Source organism: Callithrix jacchus, chromosome 1, assembly GCF_049354715.1.
Source record: "Callithrix jacchus isolate 240 chromosome 1, calJac240_pri, whole genome shotgun sequence".
Taxonomy (NCBI): Eukaryota; Metazoa; Chordata; class Mammalia; order Primates; family Cebidae; genus Callithrix; species Callithrix jacchus.
The window spans coordinates 172,224,603-172,244,403 of record NC_133502.1 but is presented as its reverse complement, the minus strand read 5'-3'; the positions used below and the strand labels follow the sequence as shown (position 1 = coordinate 172,244,403).

The following is a 19,801-nucleotide window of genomic DNA, read 5'->3' as shown; positions in this document are numbered from 1 at the left end:
GAATTTCAACGGAATTTTTTTGCATTATCTAAATATATAGACTTAACAGACAGGATGGAAGTGGATTAGATAGAGGATTAGGTAGACACTTGTGGCCAGTATTCTCTTATATATGCCAGACTCTGGGCTTTCTAGCTTTAGTTAAAGATTGGGTTCCAATAAGTAAGCAAAAGCTCTGTGTCATTGCCATTTTGCAGCAAGTACTTATGTATTTACTATGTTCCTGGCAGTGGGTATAGGAAGATAGATGCTCATAGATAGTTCTGGATCTGGAGAAACACTGCTTCACCAAAGAACTCAAACATCCAGTTAAAATTGAGAGATCAGAGACTTTTTTTAAAAGCTAAGAAGCAGCCATGTGTCAAGAGTGGAATGGTGCCTCTGTGACAGCTAATCTGGGAGGAGCTGGAGGGGCTAAGAACCAGGAATTTAGTTTCAGACAGAAGAGGAAGGGAGGTTGGGCTCTGTGGTGGGACCAATGGTTAGGAAATGCATGCACACACACGCGCGCACACAAATTTGTGTTGGTAATGATCAGAAATCATAGATTGCTAGTTAGGTAATTCCTCAACTGAGATTTGACCAAACTTGACCCTGAGGCTTGAATAGAGAGGCCGAATGAGATAAAACAGTTCAGGTTTGGAAGTCAAAGTCTTGGAGTCCAAATCCTAGGCTCTGGTCTTACTAAAGATGTGACTTTGAGTGAGTCACATCTTCTGCCTAAGCCTCAGTATCTTCATTTGTGAAACCATTGCCAGGGAGATAGCTAAAAGCATTGCTCTACACGAAGAGCCTGGCACCAAGTAGGCAACTGGAAAAATGTTAGGTGATAACAGATAAGAGCCCTGTGTTGAGATGCACCTTCATTTCCTTGAGCAGCACCCACGATCGAATGTGTCAAGAGTCTTGTATTCCCCAAAGCTTCCTGCTTTGGACACTTTTTTTTTTTGAGATGGAGTCTTGCTGTGTCCCCCAGGCTGGAGTGCAGTGGTGTGATCTCAGCTCACTGCAACCTCTGCCTCCTGGGTTCAGACAATTCTCCTGCCTCAGCCCTTCAAGTAGCTGATATTACAGACATGCACCACCAACCACACCCAGCTAATGTTTTGTATTTTTATTAGAGAAGGGGTTTCACTATGTTGGTCAGACTGAGCTCAAACTCCTAACCTCAAATGATCTGCCTGCCTTCGCCTCCCAGAGTGTTGGCCACCATACCCAGACTGGACATTTTTGATGTAAACTATTTTCCAAGTGGAAAATGAGGTAGAGAAGAGACTGGGCCCTTTGTATTATCGGTGTTACAGATTCTGTGGGAATCTGTATCTATCAGTACTGTAAACTCTTTAGGGAACTGTCTTTTCAAGTTCTCTGCTAGATTTTTAAAAACTGAAATATAATTCACATACCACTAAACTCACCCTTTTAGAAGTATACAGTTCTGTCCAGAACTGCAGTGGCTGACACCTGTAATCCCAGTACTCCTGGGCAGATTGCTTGAGCCCAGGAGTTCAAGACCAGTCCTGGGTAACATGGCAAAGCCATGTCTCTTTGAAATAAATAAATACAAAAATTAGCTAGGTGTGGTGGTGTGTGCCTGTAGATCCAGCTCCTTGTGAGGCTGAAGTTGGAAAATCACCTGAACCTGGGAAGTCAAGGCTGCAGTGAACTGTGATCATGCCATTGCACTCCAACCTGGTGGAAAAGAGAGACCCTGTCTCGAAAATAAATAAATAAATGTATACCGATCAGTCATTTGTTGTATATTCCAACTATCTAATTCACTATCTATCTAATAGATATTTAGATATCTCTAACATAACTAATATCACCACTAATTTTAGATACATTAGATTTTTAATACATTCTATATCGTTAGTAAAGTAATACATCCTTATTGTAAAGAACTTTTTTAGGCTTGGTGTAGTGGTTCGCGCCTGTAATCCCAGCACTTTGGGAGGCTGAGTCAGGTGGATCACTTGAGATTAAGAGTTCAAGACCAGCCTGGCCAACATGCTGAGATCCCATCACTACTAAAAATACAAAAATTAGTCGAGCATGGTGGTGTGCACCTATAATTCCAGCTACTTCGGAGGCTGAAGCAGGAGAATCACTTGAACCCAAGAGGAAGAGGTTGCAGTGAGCCAAGATCAAAATAAATAATAATGAAATAAAATAAAAACTTTTTTAACCTTTCACAGTACATATAGCAAAAAGCAAAAGATCTGTAAAAAGCGGGTAGTCTGTGTAGATGGTTGCCATTCAACCTTTGGCCCTGTTCCCCAGAAGACACCAGTGCCAGGAGTACAGTGGGACAGCTCTCATCTGACCTCAGCGGTGTCACTCCCAGCATTACTGAGACTTACAGGGTTAAAGAAAGCAAGGTGTCCCTTTAACACAGGAGTGACTCTTCTGGATTGGGGGAATGGTGCTTGTTGGCTCAGCCACCTACGCTTTGGGGAGCTGTCTGGACCACAGCCTAACCGCCTCCTGACTGCTGTATCTGCCTCTGAGCATCTGGACCTGCCCTGTGCTCCCACCTACCCCAGCCCCCTCCTGCTGCCTGGTGTTGGGAGGGGCAATAGCCTGCCTCCCCTGCCCGAGTTTCAGCTGGCCTCCATGCAACATGGCTGGCCCTGACTCCTGCTTACCCGCCTGAGCATTGGCCTAGTTTTCCATTTCTCACGACACATTCTGTTTGTGAGTGACACATTTCTCACTCCTCCCCAATCTGGAGCCTGACTTGAACCTAACACTTAGAAAACTCTGGAAGTTCTGAGTTCTGGGGCACAGTATAGGGGGCCCTGTAGCAAGAACACTCTAGATATGTTCCGGGGAGCCATAGGTCACCTGTAAGACAGGGGCCACAGACTGAGTAACATCAGAGTTCCAGGAAGCTTCAGCAGTATGTCAAGTGACCAGGAAGCTTCAGCAGTATGTCAAGCAGGGACAGTATGTGCAGCACCAGCACAGTGATAGGCTCTGAGTGATCTCTCAACAGTGTGGGTTCATCTTCCCCTTAAACCATGATGGATGGAAGGCGAGGCTGAAAAGGGAATTGGATGCTGTGTATTTTGGAACATGAGATGAGTCCTGGAAAAACAGCAAGAGAAAGTCTTTTCTCGTTATTACCAGTTGCGCTATTTTTAATACATTTTTTTCTGTTACTTTCTCTTCATTTATTTCTTCATAAACCTCTTTCTTTCCCATATTTGTTTTGTACCTCATTCATTCCTGTTTCCACTGGCTCTCATGGGCTGCTGGTGGCTCACAACTTGAGACTTCCTTTCCACAGCTGACTTTAGCTGTTATGGTTCTCATTGAATTCTCTGTGGCAGCAGAGAGCCCTGTCTCCTGACCTTTTCTCTGTGATTAACTTCTCCTGCCGCCGTGGTCTTAGCCATGGAGCCCTTCCTGATGTTTTCCAAGTCTGTCGCCTTCCGGTAGGCCGAGGAGGCACAAAAGGGCGGGTTACCCCAGGCTTTGATGTTGACCTCTCCAGATTTTTGTCGAGGCGTTATCTTTGTAACTCTTGTGTTCATTTCTGTTGGATCCAGTGGCTTGGGGCTCTAGAATGCATCTCCGCTGCCCCCATTCATGTAGGTTACCCCAGGAAGCCACAGAGCCACACTCAGAAGGGCATTGTCTTCCCTCTCCCAGTTACTGATCAGGTCCAGTGATACACGTGTCTTGCATTAGCAAACCATCCCCAGTGCCCACTGGACATTGGTGCACACTGAGCTCACCTCTGCTGTGGCGGGGCCCGGTGCTCTTGGTGCTAAAACCACAAATGGAAACTAGGCCATCTCTTTCTTTTCTCCTAACCCAAAATTGTTCCTGGTCTCCTCATGGATCCTCCTCCTCTGTGCTCATCAATCAGGGAGGGCTGGGTTGGATACCAGGAAAGACATTAAATACTTTTTCCCTGGGGGAAAAAAAAAGAAAGCTTGCCTACTTCATGGCAGTCACCCCATACTTTCTTCTTCCCCATCCAGCCATACTTTCTACTTCTCAGCAGCTGTGACCTTTGTCTAGTCACTTAACCTCTTTGAGCCGTGGGTTCCTCTGTGAATTATGGAGACCCATCTTTCAAGATTGCTGCAGAGATGAGATGAGGTCATCTCAGGCCCTTCCGTTGTGTACCTGATGACACCCTGTGCATCTCCTTGTAGTGGTCAGCACATGTACAATAATGTGCTTATTTGATCTGCCGTTAACTGTGAGCTTCACGTGGGGACCAGATCTATTTTTCTCTCCTCTTTCCCCAGCCCAGCGTGGTGCCTGATATTAGTGATACCTATTGACTGACTGGCTGACTGACTTGTGGAAAACACTTTTCCCTCCCCAGGAGCCTTTTGAAAATTCAAGCTCCTGAGTGGCTGGTTTATTTTTCTCCTGTGGACACCATGAAACACCTCACAACCTTGTTTCCCTCTTTGGGTTGGTGGCAGAATGGTCAGACCCAAACCTGTGACCATCCCAGCAGGTGTCCCAGCATGAAATGGAAACACTAACCTTGCCACAGCTTCCTTTTCTTTCCCCCTTGGCTCCTATTTCTTTTCATACTTTTGTTGCTATGTTGAAAATATTCATATAATTGCCTTAAATCCTGTTTAGAACAGAAAAGAGTATCAGTCAATTCCAGCTAGTAAGGCAAATATAGTTTTATTCTGGCTATGAACCCACTAGCTATTTTACTTTTTAAACTATAATTATCAAATAACCGTTTTTTGTCAAGTGTAGCATAATGGTTAAGAGAAGTCACTAGCAAGTAAGAATAGTGTTAGAGACTTGGAAGTAGGAGGATCTGGGCTGGAATCACCATTAACAGGGTGACTATGGGTAAGTTTTGAGAATACCTTTTTAAGTCTGTAAAGTGGCCAGGCACAGTGATTCATGCCCATAATGCCAGCACTTTGGAAGTCTGAGGCAGGTGGATCACCCAAGGTCAGGAGTTCAAGACCAGTCTGGGCAACATGATGAAACCCCATCTCTACTGAAAATACAAATATTAGCCAGGCACACACCTGTAATTGCAGCTACTCAGGAGGCAGAGGCAGGAAAATTGCTTGAACCCAGGAGGTGGAGGTTGCAGTGGGCTGAGATTGCACCAGTGCATTCCAGCCTGGGCGACAGAGCAGGGCTCTGTCTGTCTCTCTCTCTCTCTCTCTCTCTCTATATATATATATATATATAATGGATGGTATAAATTCGATTATTTGAGGATTAAATGAGATAAGGTGACTAGAGCCTCCAGTGCAGCCCTTGGGATGTGGTATTGCTCAGTAAGTAGCAGCTTGACTGTCTTTATCTTTCCTGCTCTACACGTGGCACCACAGGAGGCTCTGGGAAACAGTATTCTGTGCTTCTGTAACTGACAATGTAGAATCACCCTTCAAATCAGCACATGCTTTGTGGGAAGTGGGTAACCCAGACAAAAGCCCCTCCCAAGAGGGTGTTAGCCACCACTGGGTGGGCCATCTGAGAGGCGAGCAGCATGGCTTCAGCAGGACTTGAAGGAAAAGTGAAGCTGAGGCCTGTGGGACCACCATGTGACTGGGAGTTCAGAAGCACTTTAGGGACCAGAAGCTTCCTGTGATGGAAAAGGTAGCAGGGGAGGAGGAGCTAGACAGAATGTGGAAGGTGCTAGGTCTTGTCATAGGTGCAGGCTAGGGGAGCAGGTTAGAGAAAACCACCTAACCACCTTCCTCTCCAGTCTGTGGGAATGCTGGTCTCCAGGAACTAAGAAGCTCATTTTATCCCCACATCATGGGCTTGGGTCCTAGTTCCAGTTCTGCCAATTACTAATTGTGTGATGTCAGAGGAATTATTTAGCTCCTCCAATCTTAGTTTTTCCATCTGTGAAATGGTAGTTCTGATAATACCTGCCTTATGCTACTGTGGTGAGAATCTAATGAGAAAATGCCTGTCAAATTTTAGCCTAATGCTGGCTCTTGGCAAATTTGCAGTCAGTTGGTGGCTGCTCTTACTGGCTTCCTGTCCAACACTGGTCATTCCATTAGCCTGAAGGACATCTATCTTGTTGCTCCTAAGTCGAAAACTATGATCATTCGCCTGCTCCAACAAGATATGTTCTCTGGTTCTTGTTCTTTTTCCCATTCTTCTCTCCTTTAACCTCTCTAACAAAGCCAGGCTCATTATTTCTAGCAGAATTTAAAACCACAAGACAATCTGTGTTTATACATTTGTGTTTTTTACAAAAAAAAAAAAAAGAAAGAAAGCAAAGTTCACATAAGACCTCCTTCAGATTTTTTCTTTCTGCCTGTGGGATCCCCTTTGCCTGATCAGGGTATTTGGTTAAGAAGGTGTTGGGCGTCTGAGAGGTAAGGTGGCACTGTGATATAGAGATTGTGATGTGGATACCTATGTGTTTATGTGAAAAACAAAAAAGCAGTGATCTTTCCAAATCCCTGCGCTGTCCTAAGCTATGTTCCTTTATGATGGCAGAGGCATTGCCCACCTGGGGGTGGAGGGTCCTCCTACCTCTCCCTTATTTTCCTGTCTCCTCCCCCTTCATCTTGGGAAGCTGTGTTTTGGTTTTTTTTTTTTTTTTTGAGCATCCAGTATTCTTTATTTCACTGGACTCATTTCCAATCAGTAGCTGCTTACCTTAGGAGAACTTGATTTAAGAGGGCTCTGGTTATCTGGGGGAAAAGAATTAAACAAATTGTGAAAGTGCTATAATAATGAACGAGGACTATAAGATCGGTAATAAGTCTTCAATTTCCATATTCTTGCTTTTTCCCTGCTGGGAATGAGCTCGTGCTGTAGGACTTACCTGTCAGAGTAGCACTTGGCCTCACAGGCCTGGAACCAGGAGGACTGGTGAATAGTTCTTTTGGTACTTTTCAGCTTAAGTACTTTTCTTTCAACTTAAGTGCTGTGTGACATCTTGCACAGAGCTTGGGCTCTCTGTTCAGCAGCCCTATGTCTGAATTACAGCTTGACCACTGCCTAGCTGTGTGATCCTGGCAAATTACTTTTATCTTTCTAAGCCTGTTTCCTAACCTGAAAATGCGGATGATAGCACCACCTTGTAGAGTTCCCTTGAGAATTATATGTGTAATGCATAAAAGTGACTGAATTATAGTACCTCAATAAAAGTTCCTTTTCCTCTTAAGAGGATTCAGACTAAAGATATATTCCAGTTAAAGGTTATTCTATTGTGTCTGTCTCAATACCAGCAACAGAACCCTTTTCCTCTTCAGGGGAGAAGGAAGAAAGAGTCACTTTTACTCTCCTATATGTAACTGATGAAATCAGATAGTGCAATAATTCCCAGAGAACAAAAGCTTCATGCAGATCTACCCCATTCTGCTATACCAAGAGGTACAGTAGCATCCTACGATTGCTGTCAACCATACAGCAGTTGTGACAGGGTTGTCATGACTTGCCTGTGTGTAAATTTGGTTGTAACTGTTAATATTGTCACTGCTTTAATTTAATTATGTGCATTGTTGGGTCTGCACATGTTGTTTAATTGCTGTTTAAAATGTCTTCAAAATTGCACTATGATTCAGCATTGAAATGTAAAGTCACTGTGAATGCTGAAAGGCACCAGAGCAGAGAAGCAGAGTATATACATTTGCTGTTAGTGAAGCAGATATTCCCATTTATATTTTCTAGAACAGCAACAAATAAGTTCTTTCTTGGACCTAAAGAGGAAGATCACTTCTAGTAGATGGATTTTTGTTTTGTTTTGTAACTGAGGTACCCTTGGAAAAACATGGATGTTTATGACTCTGAATCAGATGAGGATTCAGATGAGTTGGATTCTGAATATGAAGAAGTTTTTTTGGAAATAGCTTACTCAATTTATTTTGCTATGCTTTATTTTTAATATATGCCCAAGAGTGAGAAAACGTTTTTTAAAATTTGTCCAAGTGATCAGAAAGTCATGAACCATTGTTTCCTTGATGGTTTTTCCATTCTTGATGGTACATTAGAAATGAAAGGCACCCTCCCTGAAGAAAGTAAAAAGCAGCCCTCCTAAACTCAGTAGAGTATCCAGGTGACAAGAGTATGCTTGGGAGTCAGAAATCCATGTGTAGAGATGACATGTGCATGTAAGCACCTCCCATTCATCCTGGCATCTTGACCATTCTTGCTAGCAGTTTGGCAGGTATTCTAGAGCAGATATCCTACAGAACCAGGGCTGGAATAAGAAACCATTCTGTGGGTAATAGGAGAATGGGTCCAATGGTGCCAGCCATGCCAGGAGCTCAGAGAGAACCCTACCGTGTGCTGCTCCTGTGCTGGGTACCTCAAAGGTTGTCTCTAATCTCTACAACAATCCTGAAAGATTCCACTAGGCTCGGTACTGCCTTTTTAGGAAACGTTTGCTAGGATATAACCAAAGATAAGAAACAGTCCTGTCCTTTAATTTTTAGTAATTCAGTGTCTAGGAATTTGTGCACATGAAGGTGTTCATTTTTATCACAGTGTAACTTTAATAGTGAAAAGTTGGAAGCAGCTTAATGTCTACTCTAGGGATAACATTTGATAAATTACAGTACATCCATACTTGGTAGAATATTATAGTCTTTAATAATCACAGAGATTATATAACAATCTGGGAAATGTTCATGTAGCCAATGAGAAAATGATACAATGTATGCATTTTATAATTTCAAAGATAGAAAGCTGTTTATTTGAGCCAGTAGTATTAGAAAGGAATCCAAAAGAAAAAGTAATTGTGTTAGGATAATATAATCATGGGTAGGTGTTCTTCTCCCCAGACATTTATTTTAAAAATAAAAAGACAAAGAAGAGGTTTCCAAGAAACTGAGTCAGTAGCTACAATCATTACTGAGGTATATTGAGAATAGAAATAGTTTTCAGAGCATACCTAGAATTACCCAATTGCACAAGTACCACATTGAGATGTTCAGGAAATTCTGGGTTTCATTTTCTTCCCTCTCACCATTTTGAATTCATAATTATATATTTACAGAGCAAACATGCAGTAGATTCAGGGGAGTATCTGAGGCTTTGTAAGTAAATGATGACAGTGTAAAAGGTATTTGTCCAAATTTGCATTCATACAAAACACGGAACTGCTATGATTTTAGAATAAATGTGTTTTAAATATTTTCTAAATACAGAGCTGTTGCAGTTCTAACAATACTTGGCTAAGAAAACTACATTTCTACGATAGGCCATAATTACTCTTTGGAAAATTATTGGGCTTTAAAAAATTCCTATCTAAAGATACTTGAAGAATGAGTTCCATTTTGCCCTTTCTTGCATCTTCAGTCTCTTCTGTGAGGCCCCTTTTTCCTTTCAGGGTATCATTGGTTTTTATTGTAGGACAAAAGGGCATGACATTAAAATCTACATACGTAGGATCCTGTGGTTAAGTTATACAGAGGGCTTTTGCTATACGTACCTATTTTCAGCCATTTGAATGTCTTTTTCTGTATATTAACTCATTTGTTGGAATTTCAGTTCTATAGTTCTGGTTAAAACTCATGATCATTGGTCAATTACATGATTAAATGTAGAAGATGGGAGAGGTGATAAGATTTAGTTAAATATTATGGATTTGATCTTTCTCCCTTCTATGTGTTAGGCTGTGCTTCTGGTCACATTAATAAGTGGCCGTTTTTCTGGAATTTGTACTCTTCCTGCTTCCTTTCATTACATTAGGCAAGGTTCCACTAGATGAGACATTTGCAGTCTTAAGACTTCCTGCCAGGGTTCAGACTTTGTATTTTTGACATTGAAGCTGTCGTGTTCCTGAAGCTACTTAATTAGAAACACATTCATTTCAGTGTACACTGGAAAAAGCTTGGACAGCAGAGCCAGGCACACTGGGAAGTTTGAGCATTTGTGTAGCTGGCAGCTAAACTAATGGTTTACAGTTTAAGGGGGGAAAAAAATCACAGGGCATTTCCTTGCCCCTAGAAGCAAAGAGAAGCTGACTGCGCACAGCAGATACCTTTAAAAAAAAAAAAAAGAAAGAAAGAAAAGAAGAGGGAGAAAGAAAAGACAACTCCACTTTCACTGCAGTTGTGTGTATAGTTCTTTCTTTAGCTATTATCAAATACAAAAATCTTCTAGAATAGTTAGCAAACTGAGCTGCTAATATTCAAGTCTGTTTTACATGTTCCCAAGACATATTATATTACTGCTGAGATCTGTGGTAAACAGGACATTTTATATTCTGGGGGAAGGAAGGGTTTTTGCCTGAATTTTATTTGTTGAATGGTAATGAAGGAATTGTACCCTTTCTTATCTTTAAATGTTTGAGCAATTTAAAAATGTACATGTGATATTTAGAAACCTTCCTTGCCTATCCATTGCTTTCAGGATTAAGCCTGAACTCCTTAGTATTCAGTTGAAAGCAAATCTCTCCTATCTCATTACTCACCACTCCTTGTTTCTCCAGCTTTGTCCCCAAAGAGTCATTCTTGTCCAACTGCCTCTACTCTACCAGCTTCCCCAGAAGAAAAGTATCTGGTCACCCCAGTCTGAGTCAGGTATCTTTCCTCTAGGTTCACAAAATACCATCTGCACATTTCATAGGATATATCCCCTACTGGAGAGACAGATGGAAAAGTTGCCAGTCACACCCTTCCTTGCTATTCTTTGACCTCCCTCCCCTAACCCAAAGGAAAACATTATATGGGCAGTGAGCTTGGGGATTTCAGGTTCTATATCACTAAGTCAGTGTGGCACAAGAGAAGGAATGCATACTTCGGAGTCAGATCCCAGGTCTACCACTGACTTTGTTCTGTGGTATTTGGTAAGTGATGTAACCTCTTTAGGCCTGGTCTCTTCTCTGTAAAATGGGTGTTGTATCTACCTTGCATGGTTGTTAATGTGGATTAGAATAGAATAATTTAAAGTTCCTCATATAGTATCTAGCACATTTGTTATTGGTAGGTAACAGTGATAACATGTACATACGTACACACACTGACCCCTAAAACAAAGACAGGACCAGTGTATCCAAAATGCCGAGGTTTTAAACCCACTGGAGCTGAGTTATTATGCTTTTGCTCAGTCACTGACTTAGGGAACCCGTGGCTCTGTGAATGAAGCAGTTGGCAGAGGCTTTCTGAATTATAGTGTCATAGGATGGCATGTGTACAACTGGGGAGGAGATGCTTGCTGGCAGCTTTCCAAGTACTTTGTCCAATCAGAATGGACAGTTAGATCACATCTCTTGATGACAGAGGAAGCAGCAAATAGAAAATATTCTTCTTTGAAACACATTATGCCCTTCATCCAACCTTAACGGCTTTTTCTGTTGTAATCATGGCAATAATCATTTCCATTTGTATTAGAACTCTGCTGATCACTTAACATATATTTTCTTTGATTCTAATAACAACATGCTGGCTTAAATCCAGGATTCCATTTTAAAGATAAGGCAACTGAGGCTGTGCAGTTGCAGAGCTGCTCTTTAGGGGCTAATACCAAGGTTGATGCTCTTCCTGCTACCCATGCTGTTTCCAATGCTGCCCATGTTTTGAAATTCCTCTGAAGTTTCTAGGCTTGGGAACAAAATGTCATATTAGGATTTTTGTTGTGAAAGGAAATGTAACTGTGCATACGTTTATTAAAACAGTTTTTCTCCAAATAGTGAACCATCTGTAATTTTCTGTCAGAAGCAACAGACATTAAAGCAGCTGTGTGTCTCTGTTTCTCTTCACAGTGCTCCCATGCCCTACCTCATAGGAATCCATTTAAGTTTAATGGAGGTAAGTGGATTCTTTCCTCCCCAGTTGGCTCTACCTGGGGCTTTGTTTCATTGTGTGGTGGTGGAGAGACCAGTCTCAGGAATCACAGCTCTGCACGTGGGGGCATGCTGACGCAGCACCTCCCAGGTGCACAGAGCTGGGCATTTAGCTTGGACACTTTTTACTGGGCTCTGTTTTCAGGGTTTTCCCACTTTGCCCAGAGACTGTGGATTTTCATGGGTTGAAGGAGTGAGAGTCGAGGCAGGAGGAAAGGGTTCTTTAAGTGTTTGAATGAGGGAAGGAAAGTGATTTGCATTTCAAAATGTTTATTCTAATCACTGTAGCAATATTGCATTCTCATGGCAGTAAATGTGATATAAAATGTATATAGAATCATAAGGAAGGAAATTAAAGTTATCCATGATACCATTATTCCAGATCAAACCATTGTTAGCATCTTACTAGTCTCCCTTTATTCTTTATTCCCTAAATATTTGTTTTGTATAAATATGCATAATTGATAGGCTTTATAATTTTATGACTTTAATTTTAATTCCCATGGCTTGGGAATTTCAACATGTTTTTATCTACTCTCAGTAATAATTTTTAATTTGCTACCTATCTTTCCCACTATTTGGATATACCACAACTTAACCATTTTCCTACTGTTGGATGCTGAGGTTGTTTATAATTTTTCACTATTATAAATAGCATTTCAGTGAACATCTTTATGCATAAGGCTTTATCTGCATTTTGCCTCATTTCCTTAGCATAGAACCCCTAAAGTAGAAATGCTTGGTCAAAGCTATGCATTGGATGCCAGATTGCTTTCTGTATGGCTGTACCAATTAGATAGCAATTCTTTTAAAGGACTTTTCTGTGCTTTTGTAAGTGTCATTAGTTTGTAGACAAGTACTCCTAAGCCCTTTCCTCCTCAGGAGAGAGCTTTAATTTGTGCTAGAGCGAAATGAGGCATAGGGAGGGGGCTTGCCTGTGTTGCACAGGAGATGAGCTCTCAGAGGGAAAATCTACAGCCATGTCCGTCTGCGGTGGTGCTTTGCATGTCTTGAAGGAAGTGCTACTTCTCTTCTTCTGTTCCCTTCATTTCACGTCGACGAGGACCACCTGCTTCACTAACTGTTGCACACTGTGCTATTGTGCTTACGAAAATGAAAGAAGTTGGTTATCGAAAAACCTGTTTGTTTGACATTGAGAATCTTGATCAAAATAGACCACAGAAATCTGCTCAAATTTCTAATTTGACAGGCCGGCCATGTGGCTCCTACATTCTGTTAACAGTTCCTCCTTGTCATCACCCAGCCCTAAGCACATACAGTACACAGTTTATGGACTATCTGGGATGATGTATTTAGATCAGATTAAAGAGATTTCTTCTGTGTTTTACCTTTGTTTGTCAAGTTTGGGGGGTCTGTTCAAAGCTCCCGTATGAAAAATTGAAATTCAAAGTGAATGCTTTCCAATGAACTGTTAGTGCCAATTGCTGTAGAGTTTGAAACACTAATATAACGACTATTTGGTCTATCAGAGTCCACAGTTCCCTCCCGCCTGCCTCTCCTCCTGCCTTCCAGACTGCTCCAGCACAGGCTTTTTTGGACTCCTTTTTATGTCCCAACGCCTCAGCATTCTCCAAGTTTCTAGTTGTGTCTTTCTTTTCTTTACTACATGCCCTCTAGTCACCTTCTTTAAGGCCTTTTGCTTCCGCTACCTGGTCAGTGTCAATGACTCAGCTGGGATTCCAGCACTGGTCTGCCTCTCTCTGAACTTCAGGTCCAAAGTTTCAAGTGCCAATTGGATTTCACCGGGATATACTACAGATGTCTTCCCCAAACAATTTATTACACACACACACACACACACACACACACACACACACACACACTCCTCTCTCTCTCTCTCTCTCTCTCTCTCTCTCTCTCTCTCTCTCAGCCACTCTACTCCCCTTCCTGTGTTCCTGGTCTCTGTGAATGGTGTACCACTGCCTTCAACAGCAACAAAGTGGGACACACTGATCATGGCTGACATGGCTGAATGCTCTTCTTCCTTGTCCTCTCTAAATACTCACAAAGATCTGAAACGTCTCTCTCCCTGTTCTTTCCTCACTGCCTTCATTGACACTTTGCTTTCTTGGATTCTTGCAAAAGCCTTATTCATTTGATAATCAACATGAGGGCCTCTTATGTTCCAAGCATTTTGCTAGGTCCTGGAGGTATGAAAAAGAATAGTAAGTTCAGTGCATAGTCGTAATGTTGCATGGGTTGCCCTCCAGCCAGTCACTGGATAACCATGGGCCACATAATGCTTGGGAAGGAGGCTTCCAGCTTCCCCTACGTGTCCCTGGGTTCTGCAGTCTTTCCGCTGCTGTCAAGCCTTCTGCCTGATCACTGTCCCATGTTAGCCCATGCTCTTGCTGATCCCTAAACATATCCACATTCCCACCCCTCTGCATGCATCAGCCCTGCCTTTCTCCACCATTCCAAGAAGCCCTCCTGTTTTGTTGTCTCCTCTCACTTAATGGTGTCTCTTGCTCTGAATAATAGCTGTTTGCTTCCTTGTCCCTCTCCATCATCCCCAGGAGCATGAGTTCTTTGGGAACAAGGACTGTGCATCATTCATTCACTGTGGTGTCCTCAGCACCTAGCTGGATGCCACATAGGTGGTATTCTCTGAGCACATGCTTTCTGAAGAGAAGTGCTGAGTGAATGCTTGGAAAGCTGTGATCTGGAGCACATTTAGAAGCCCTCTAATAGGCATCACTGTTTTCAGGCAACCCAGTACCATAATTTTACTTACAGATGCAGGAAGTAAATTTTTTACTTTTTATATAATTGTAAGTAATTTAAAATAAGGCCTTTTGTAGTAAAACATGCAGTGTAAAATATGGATACATTTTGCAGCTGAAACTTGTGACAGAGTTTGGCACTTACATGAATGGGTGCAGGTCTCTTCTGCTGAGCCTTTGAAGGGCATTAAGGGAGAAGGCTCAGGAAGCACTGGCCAAGATAGATCTTAGCCCCATTGATTGACAGGGGAGGAGTTTGCTGTGCTGAACTCCTGTGTAGTCAGCACAAAAATAAAAACAAAAATGGGAGTTGCCCCACTCTTGAAACCAGCCAAGACACTTTCTGAACAAAGAAGTGTTTCCTGGGTGTGTAGGGCAGCTATGAACTACCAAATCTTAGAATTCAGTCTCCTGACCTCCTCTCTTGAATTTCAGCTGAGATTCCCAGTGCCCTACTTGTGCTTTCTGATTGGGTTTATCTAGTTCGGTTGTACCCTTCAGGTGAAAGGGATGCTTCACTTTCAGTTTCCTGCAGGAACCTCCAGCTCAGACCTGGGGCTAAAAGAAAGCTCTTTAAGGAAGGTACTCAGGAAGGCCTATCTCTTCTTGTTACACTAGTTTTCTTACTGGCAATTCAGCAAAAGGCTTATTTTTGACTGTCTTGTTATTTTTTCTTGAAAGCTATAGGCACCTTATTATGCCTTTGCATATGTGCCAGAATTTTTTAAACTTCAAATGAATGTGGCAGATGTTCATAAAAGTTTAGAAAAAGCTACCATAGGAAGACTTTTTAACCATTTTTATGACACTCAAATTTGTTGCACAAAAAGAAATATAAATTACAAACTTGCATTCTTATTTTTAAAAAAGTTATTTTGGGGAAAGACCTAATTCTGGTTCATGCTCTTGCAGGATGCCGTAAGGTAACCTAGTCACCTTACAGAGTCCACCTTCCTCCCAAAGTGACAAATGTACACCTGATCACCATTCTTCTCTCTCCTTCTGCCTGTTTATAGTCTCCCTCTCATTTAAGCAATCTGAGGCTAGTGGCATGTTAGCAGAATAGCCAAGGGTATTGGCATAGACCTAGTTTCTTCTTGGAGAGAATGATCGTGTTAGCTGGCAGCTAGGAAATCCCAAAACACGGCCAGATTCCACAGTGACTGTCCTTTCATTCAAGCGATCTCAATTTAGCTCAAGAGACATTTATGCAGCCCCTCTTCTGTGCCATCTCTGGTAACAGGTGCCAGGTCATGTCTGGTTGATGGTGCTTCGCCTGTTTGATAATTGAAGACCTTCCTCCCAAAGCCTCACAAGCAATGCTTTGTGTACAGACCTCAGAGTGACATGAGGGATGTATCCAGAAGGTATTTTTTATCATTCTTCGTGGCGGGATGGTCAGGAATGAGAAGGGAAAGGTGATATCAGTGACATTTCCAGACAGAAGCTCAGGTGGCTTATAAATGAAGCTCCACCCATGCACAGGGGCAGTGAAGTAGAGCAGTTAGAATGTGGCACCCCTACTTCCTGCTCACGTGATCGTGGGAAAGGTAATTGACCTTTGAGTCTCTGTTTTTTCATCTGTAAACTGAGGATAATGGCTGTGTGTCCCTTATGGGATCATTGGGAGGATCCAGGGAGATAATGCCTATCAGATGCCCAGCATAGTACCTGCACATAAAGAGCTCAACAAAAGTCAGCAATCCTTGCTGGTTTTACTTCCTCAGTGGCCTTCAAGCCATTTCCATTGTTAAGCTGATGGCTTTGAAACTGTGTTTTAGGAGCTCTTGGGTTCCCAGGATCATCATCCTCATATCCTAGGGAAAGACAGTTTCAACACAGTTGGTTTGTGCCTACCTCGTTTTCTCCTGGTCTGCAATGCAGAGGCATGTACCAGGCTTGGGAGTGACACTTTTGTAGAATTTGACAAATGTACTTCCACACCCCTACTTGACCGCTTCCCTGCTGTGCTAACTCCAGCCATGATACTTCGTCTTTCTGTATCTTACTTTCTCCCTCTTTAAGAGTGGAGTCCTGTATATGAACAGCATATCCCAGTGTCTGCCATTTGGTAGGGACACAGTATACATTCCTTTCCACAACAGAGTTCTGAGAGCCTTCTGTGAACCAGGCACCATGTTTATACTAGGAGCTCTGTATAAAAACGGTGAATGTGATATAATCTTCACCTTCACAGGGTTTTGTCTAGACCAGATGCAGAAAAATATAATGCAATTGTAGTGAATTTGGGATGCTGTAAGATCTGGGAGGAGAGACGCTGACACTAGCCTTGAGAATAATGCTTCTCAGAGAAGAGAATGCCCACACTGAAACCTAGCAGATAAATATAAGAATTAGGTAAACCAGGAAATAGAGAACAGCATCTGTAAAGACTTAGGTGTAGGGAAAGGGGGCTTTCCAGGAGGTATGAGTAGTTCAGCCTCTGATAGGAGCATGAGCTGAGGTAGGCAGGCCCAGGGCCAGCCCATCCACGGCTTTGGAACCTGCAGGAAAGAGTCTGAACTTTATAGGGCAATGGAGAGCCATTGAAGGGTGTAAATAGAGGAGGGACATGGTCAGGCCTTCTCCTTCTGGGCCACTAGAAACACAGTCCTTCCATATAAAATGCTTGGAAACCACTTAAGCATGTTAATAAAGTAAATTGATATTTGCAAAGATCAAGGTAATTCTTAAGGAAATTGCATACCGAAAACATGTACATAAAATTCAGATGGGTCAGTATCCCAAATTTTAGCTTCTAAATGGTTCCTTTGCTACCAAGCTGTGACAGAGGTGTTGGGAGTGATGGCTTTCTTCAAAGTTTTAAGCACCACTTTTACTAGATTGTGTCTTTTCTTCTCTGTTTTCAAGTACATTTTATGAATTAGCTTTTCTTTCTACACCTCAGTTTAAGGGTATGAATTTATTTTATATACTAAGTGGTAGTTCAAGGCAGTAAGAGCAGGGGCAGTGAGACCCAGGGGCCAGGTGGCAGGCCCCCAACTGCTTCTCCCCTCCAGTGGAATTTCAAGAGGCGTGTGATGGGCGCATGGGGAGCTCCTGGCATTCTGCTCCTTTCACCATCATTTGTCTAGGAAGGCTCAGCCATGGGTCCCTAGAAGCCTAGTTTTGCAAATATACAAATGCTTAAAACAGCACTGAGCTGCCATTCAGAGGAAAGCATCCAGGTGCCAAATCAAAGCTCATCTTGGTCTCTGGGATCCAGAGGCCACATTTGTCTGTCTACAGTGAGGTTCCTGATTTAACTATGGAGCTTTTACACAAAATAATAGAATTCACTTATTTACAGGCAAGGGGAAAGTAATGGTTTTTTTTTTTTCCTTTGCATTTCAAAGAACTGGAATTTCTGTCAATTGAGTTGGCACTATTTTAACTGTTTTTTTCTTTTCATTTTTCCCCTGGCATAGAAAGTCTTTCATGCTTTGTTCCTTTCTCTCTCTCTCTCTCTTTATATATATATATATATATATATATATATATATATTTATTTTTAAACAGAATAAAGAAGAGTGTTTCTTGTTTACCGTTGTACCATTTTGCTTCTTTGCAGGACTCCACATGTAGACAGAAGTAAGATGTGGTTCACATTTGTTAGTGCTGCAATTGATGCAAAAATTCTGAGCCATAGCTACATCCAGGTATAAATGGTGACTTGTATATGTGCCATCACAGTAATAGACATGTTCCATGCGACATTTGTTAGTGCCAAGTGATCATATTCTTGCTTTATTAAAAAACAGCCTGGGCAACACCATGAGACCTCATCTCTACATAAAATTTAAAAAAGAAATTTAGGTATGGTGACCTGCAGCTGTAGTCCCAGCTACTTAGAAGGCTGAGGCAAGAGGATCACTCAGGCCACGCCCAGGAGTTCGAGGCTACAGTGAGCCATAATTGCACCATTGCACTCCAGCCTGGGTGACAGAGAAAGACCCTGTCTCAAAATAACATGAAATAAAAGGTGGTATTTGCATGAAAAATCTCACCTGGTAGTTTCATTCATAGGTTCATGGCAAGAAAGGGAAAAGTTTGGAGGAGACTTTAACATCTTTTGAGTACTTGCCAACCACTGTGCTGAGGACTTGACATGTTTTCATGTTTGAGCATTCCTCAGACTCTCTGTGAAGTAGGAGATATCCATACTTGCAGATGGGGAAGCTGAGGCTCTGAGAGGTAAAATACAGTCAGCCCTCTGCATCCACAGTTTCCATGTGCACAGATTCAACCAACCACAGATCAAAAATAAAAACCAATATGGTATTGGCTCTTGTATATTTGTATAATTGTTGTATAATAGTTGTTATATATAGTATCACAAATATTTAACATTTACATTATATTAGATATTATAAGTTATCTAGAGACAATTTAAAGTATACAGAAGTATGTGCATTGGTTATATGCAAACATTATACCATTTCATATCAGAGACTTGAGCATCTGCAGATGTTGGTATCCATAGGCATACTGGAACCAATCTCCCTCAGATACTGAGGGATGACTGTAATTTGTAGTCAGGCCTTCAGCTATAAGGGATAGATCAGCCCCCAGAGCCTCTGCCCTGTGAACCCTCTCATCGAGCCATGTAGATTATGCCTGCGCCATCCCACTCCTGGGAAGAGTTCCCCACCTGTCCTGGGCTTTTCCTTCTCAGTGCTGTGCATTGGGGATTGTGGTGAGAAGGGGAAAGGAGGGCTTGCAGCTGGCGGCCCCATACTCCTCCAGAGGCAAGCTCTGATTATACTTGTGACTGGGACCTGGTTACTTGGCCTCGTCAAGTCTCCACTCTTTTATCTGTAAAATTAAATTGATACTATCCATATCAAAGAGTTTTGAGAATTAACCAATATAGTTTATTCAATTAAATCAAACGTGAAGAGCTTTTTAAAACTACTGTGCCAAACATTCATCTTCCTTGTTAGTAGTATAAAAATAAGAGGCATAGTTTAAATCAGTGAAACTCTGGATGGAGATTGCTTTATTTTATAAAGAAAAAGGTAATTGAACAGTAGCTTGGCCCTGGAATTTCCTTAGCATGCAGTGTGTTCTCACGTACAGTCATCACATATAAGTCTTGTTCCATCCAGAAGGTTCATACTGCAAGTGTAGCAGGCTCTGCTCACCTTAGGCCTCGAGGAAGGCCCTGGATTGAGTGGATGGATTTCCCTTAGAAGCTGTCTCCTCTTCACAGTAATCATTTGCTTTTAAAATGAGCATGAATCTCAAATGCCACTTATCCTAATGTTGGAATTAGTTAATATGAAACAATTTAAAG

General features: G+C 42.0%; 1 protein-coding gene across 24 annotated transcripts in view; it reads left to right on the top strand.

The window, feature by feature from the left end:
• The window catches only part of DENND1A (DENN domain containing 1A), a 553,495-nt gene that overhangs the window by 317,921 nt on the left and 215,773 nt on the right, over nt 1–19,801 (top strand). For all 24 annotated transcript variants that reach the window (XM_078375906.1, XM_078375877.1, XM_078375918.1 and 21 more), the window contains one exon: nt 11,681–11,726. In XM_078375906.1, the coding sequence (XP_078232032.1) occupies nt 11,681–11,726 (46 nt within the window). The remainder of the gene's footprint in view (nt 1–11,680; nt 11,727–19,801) is intronic.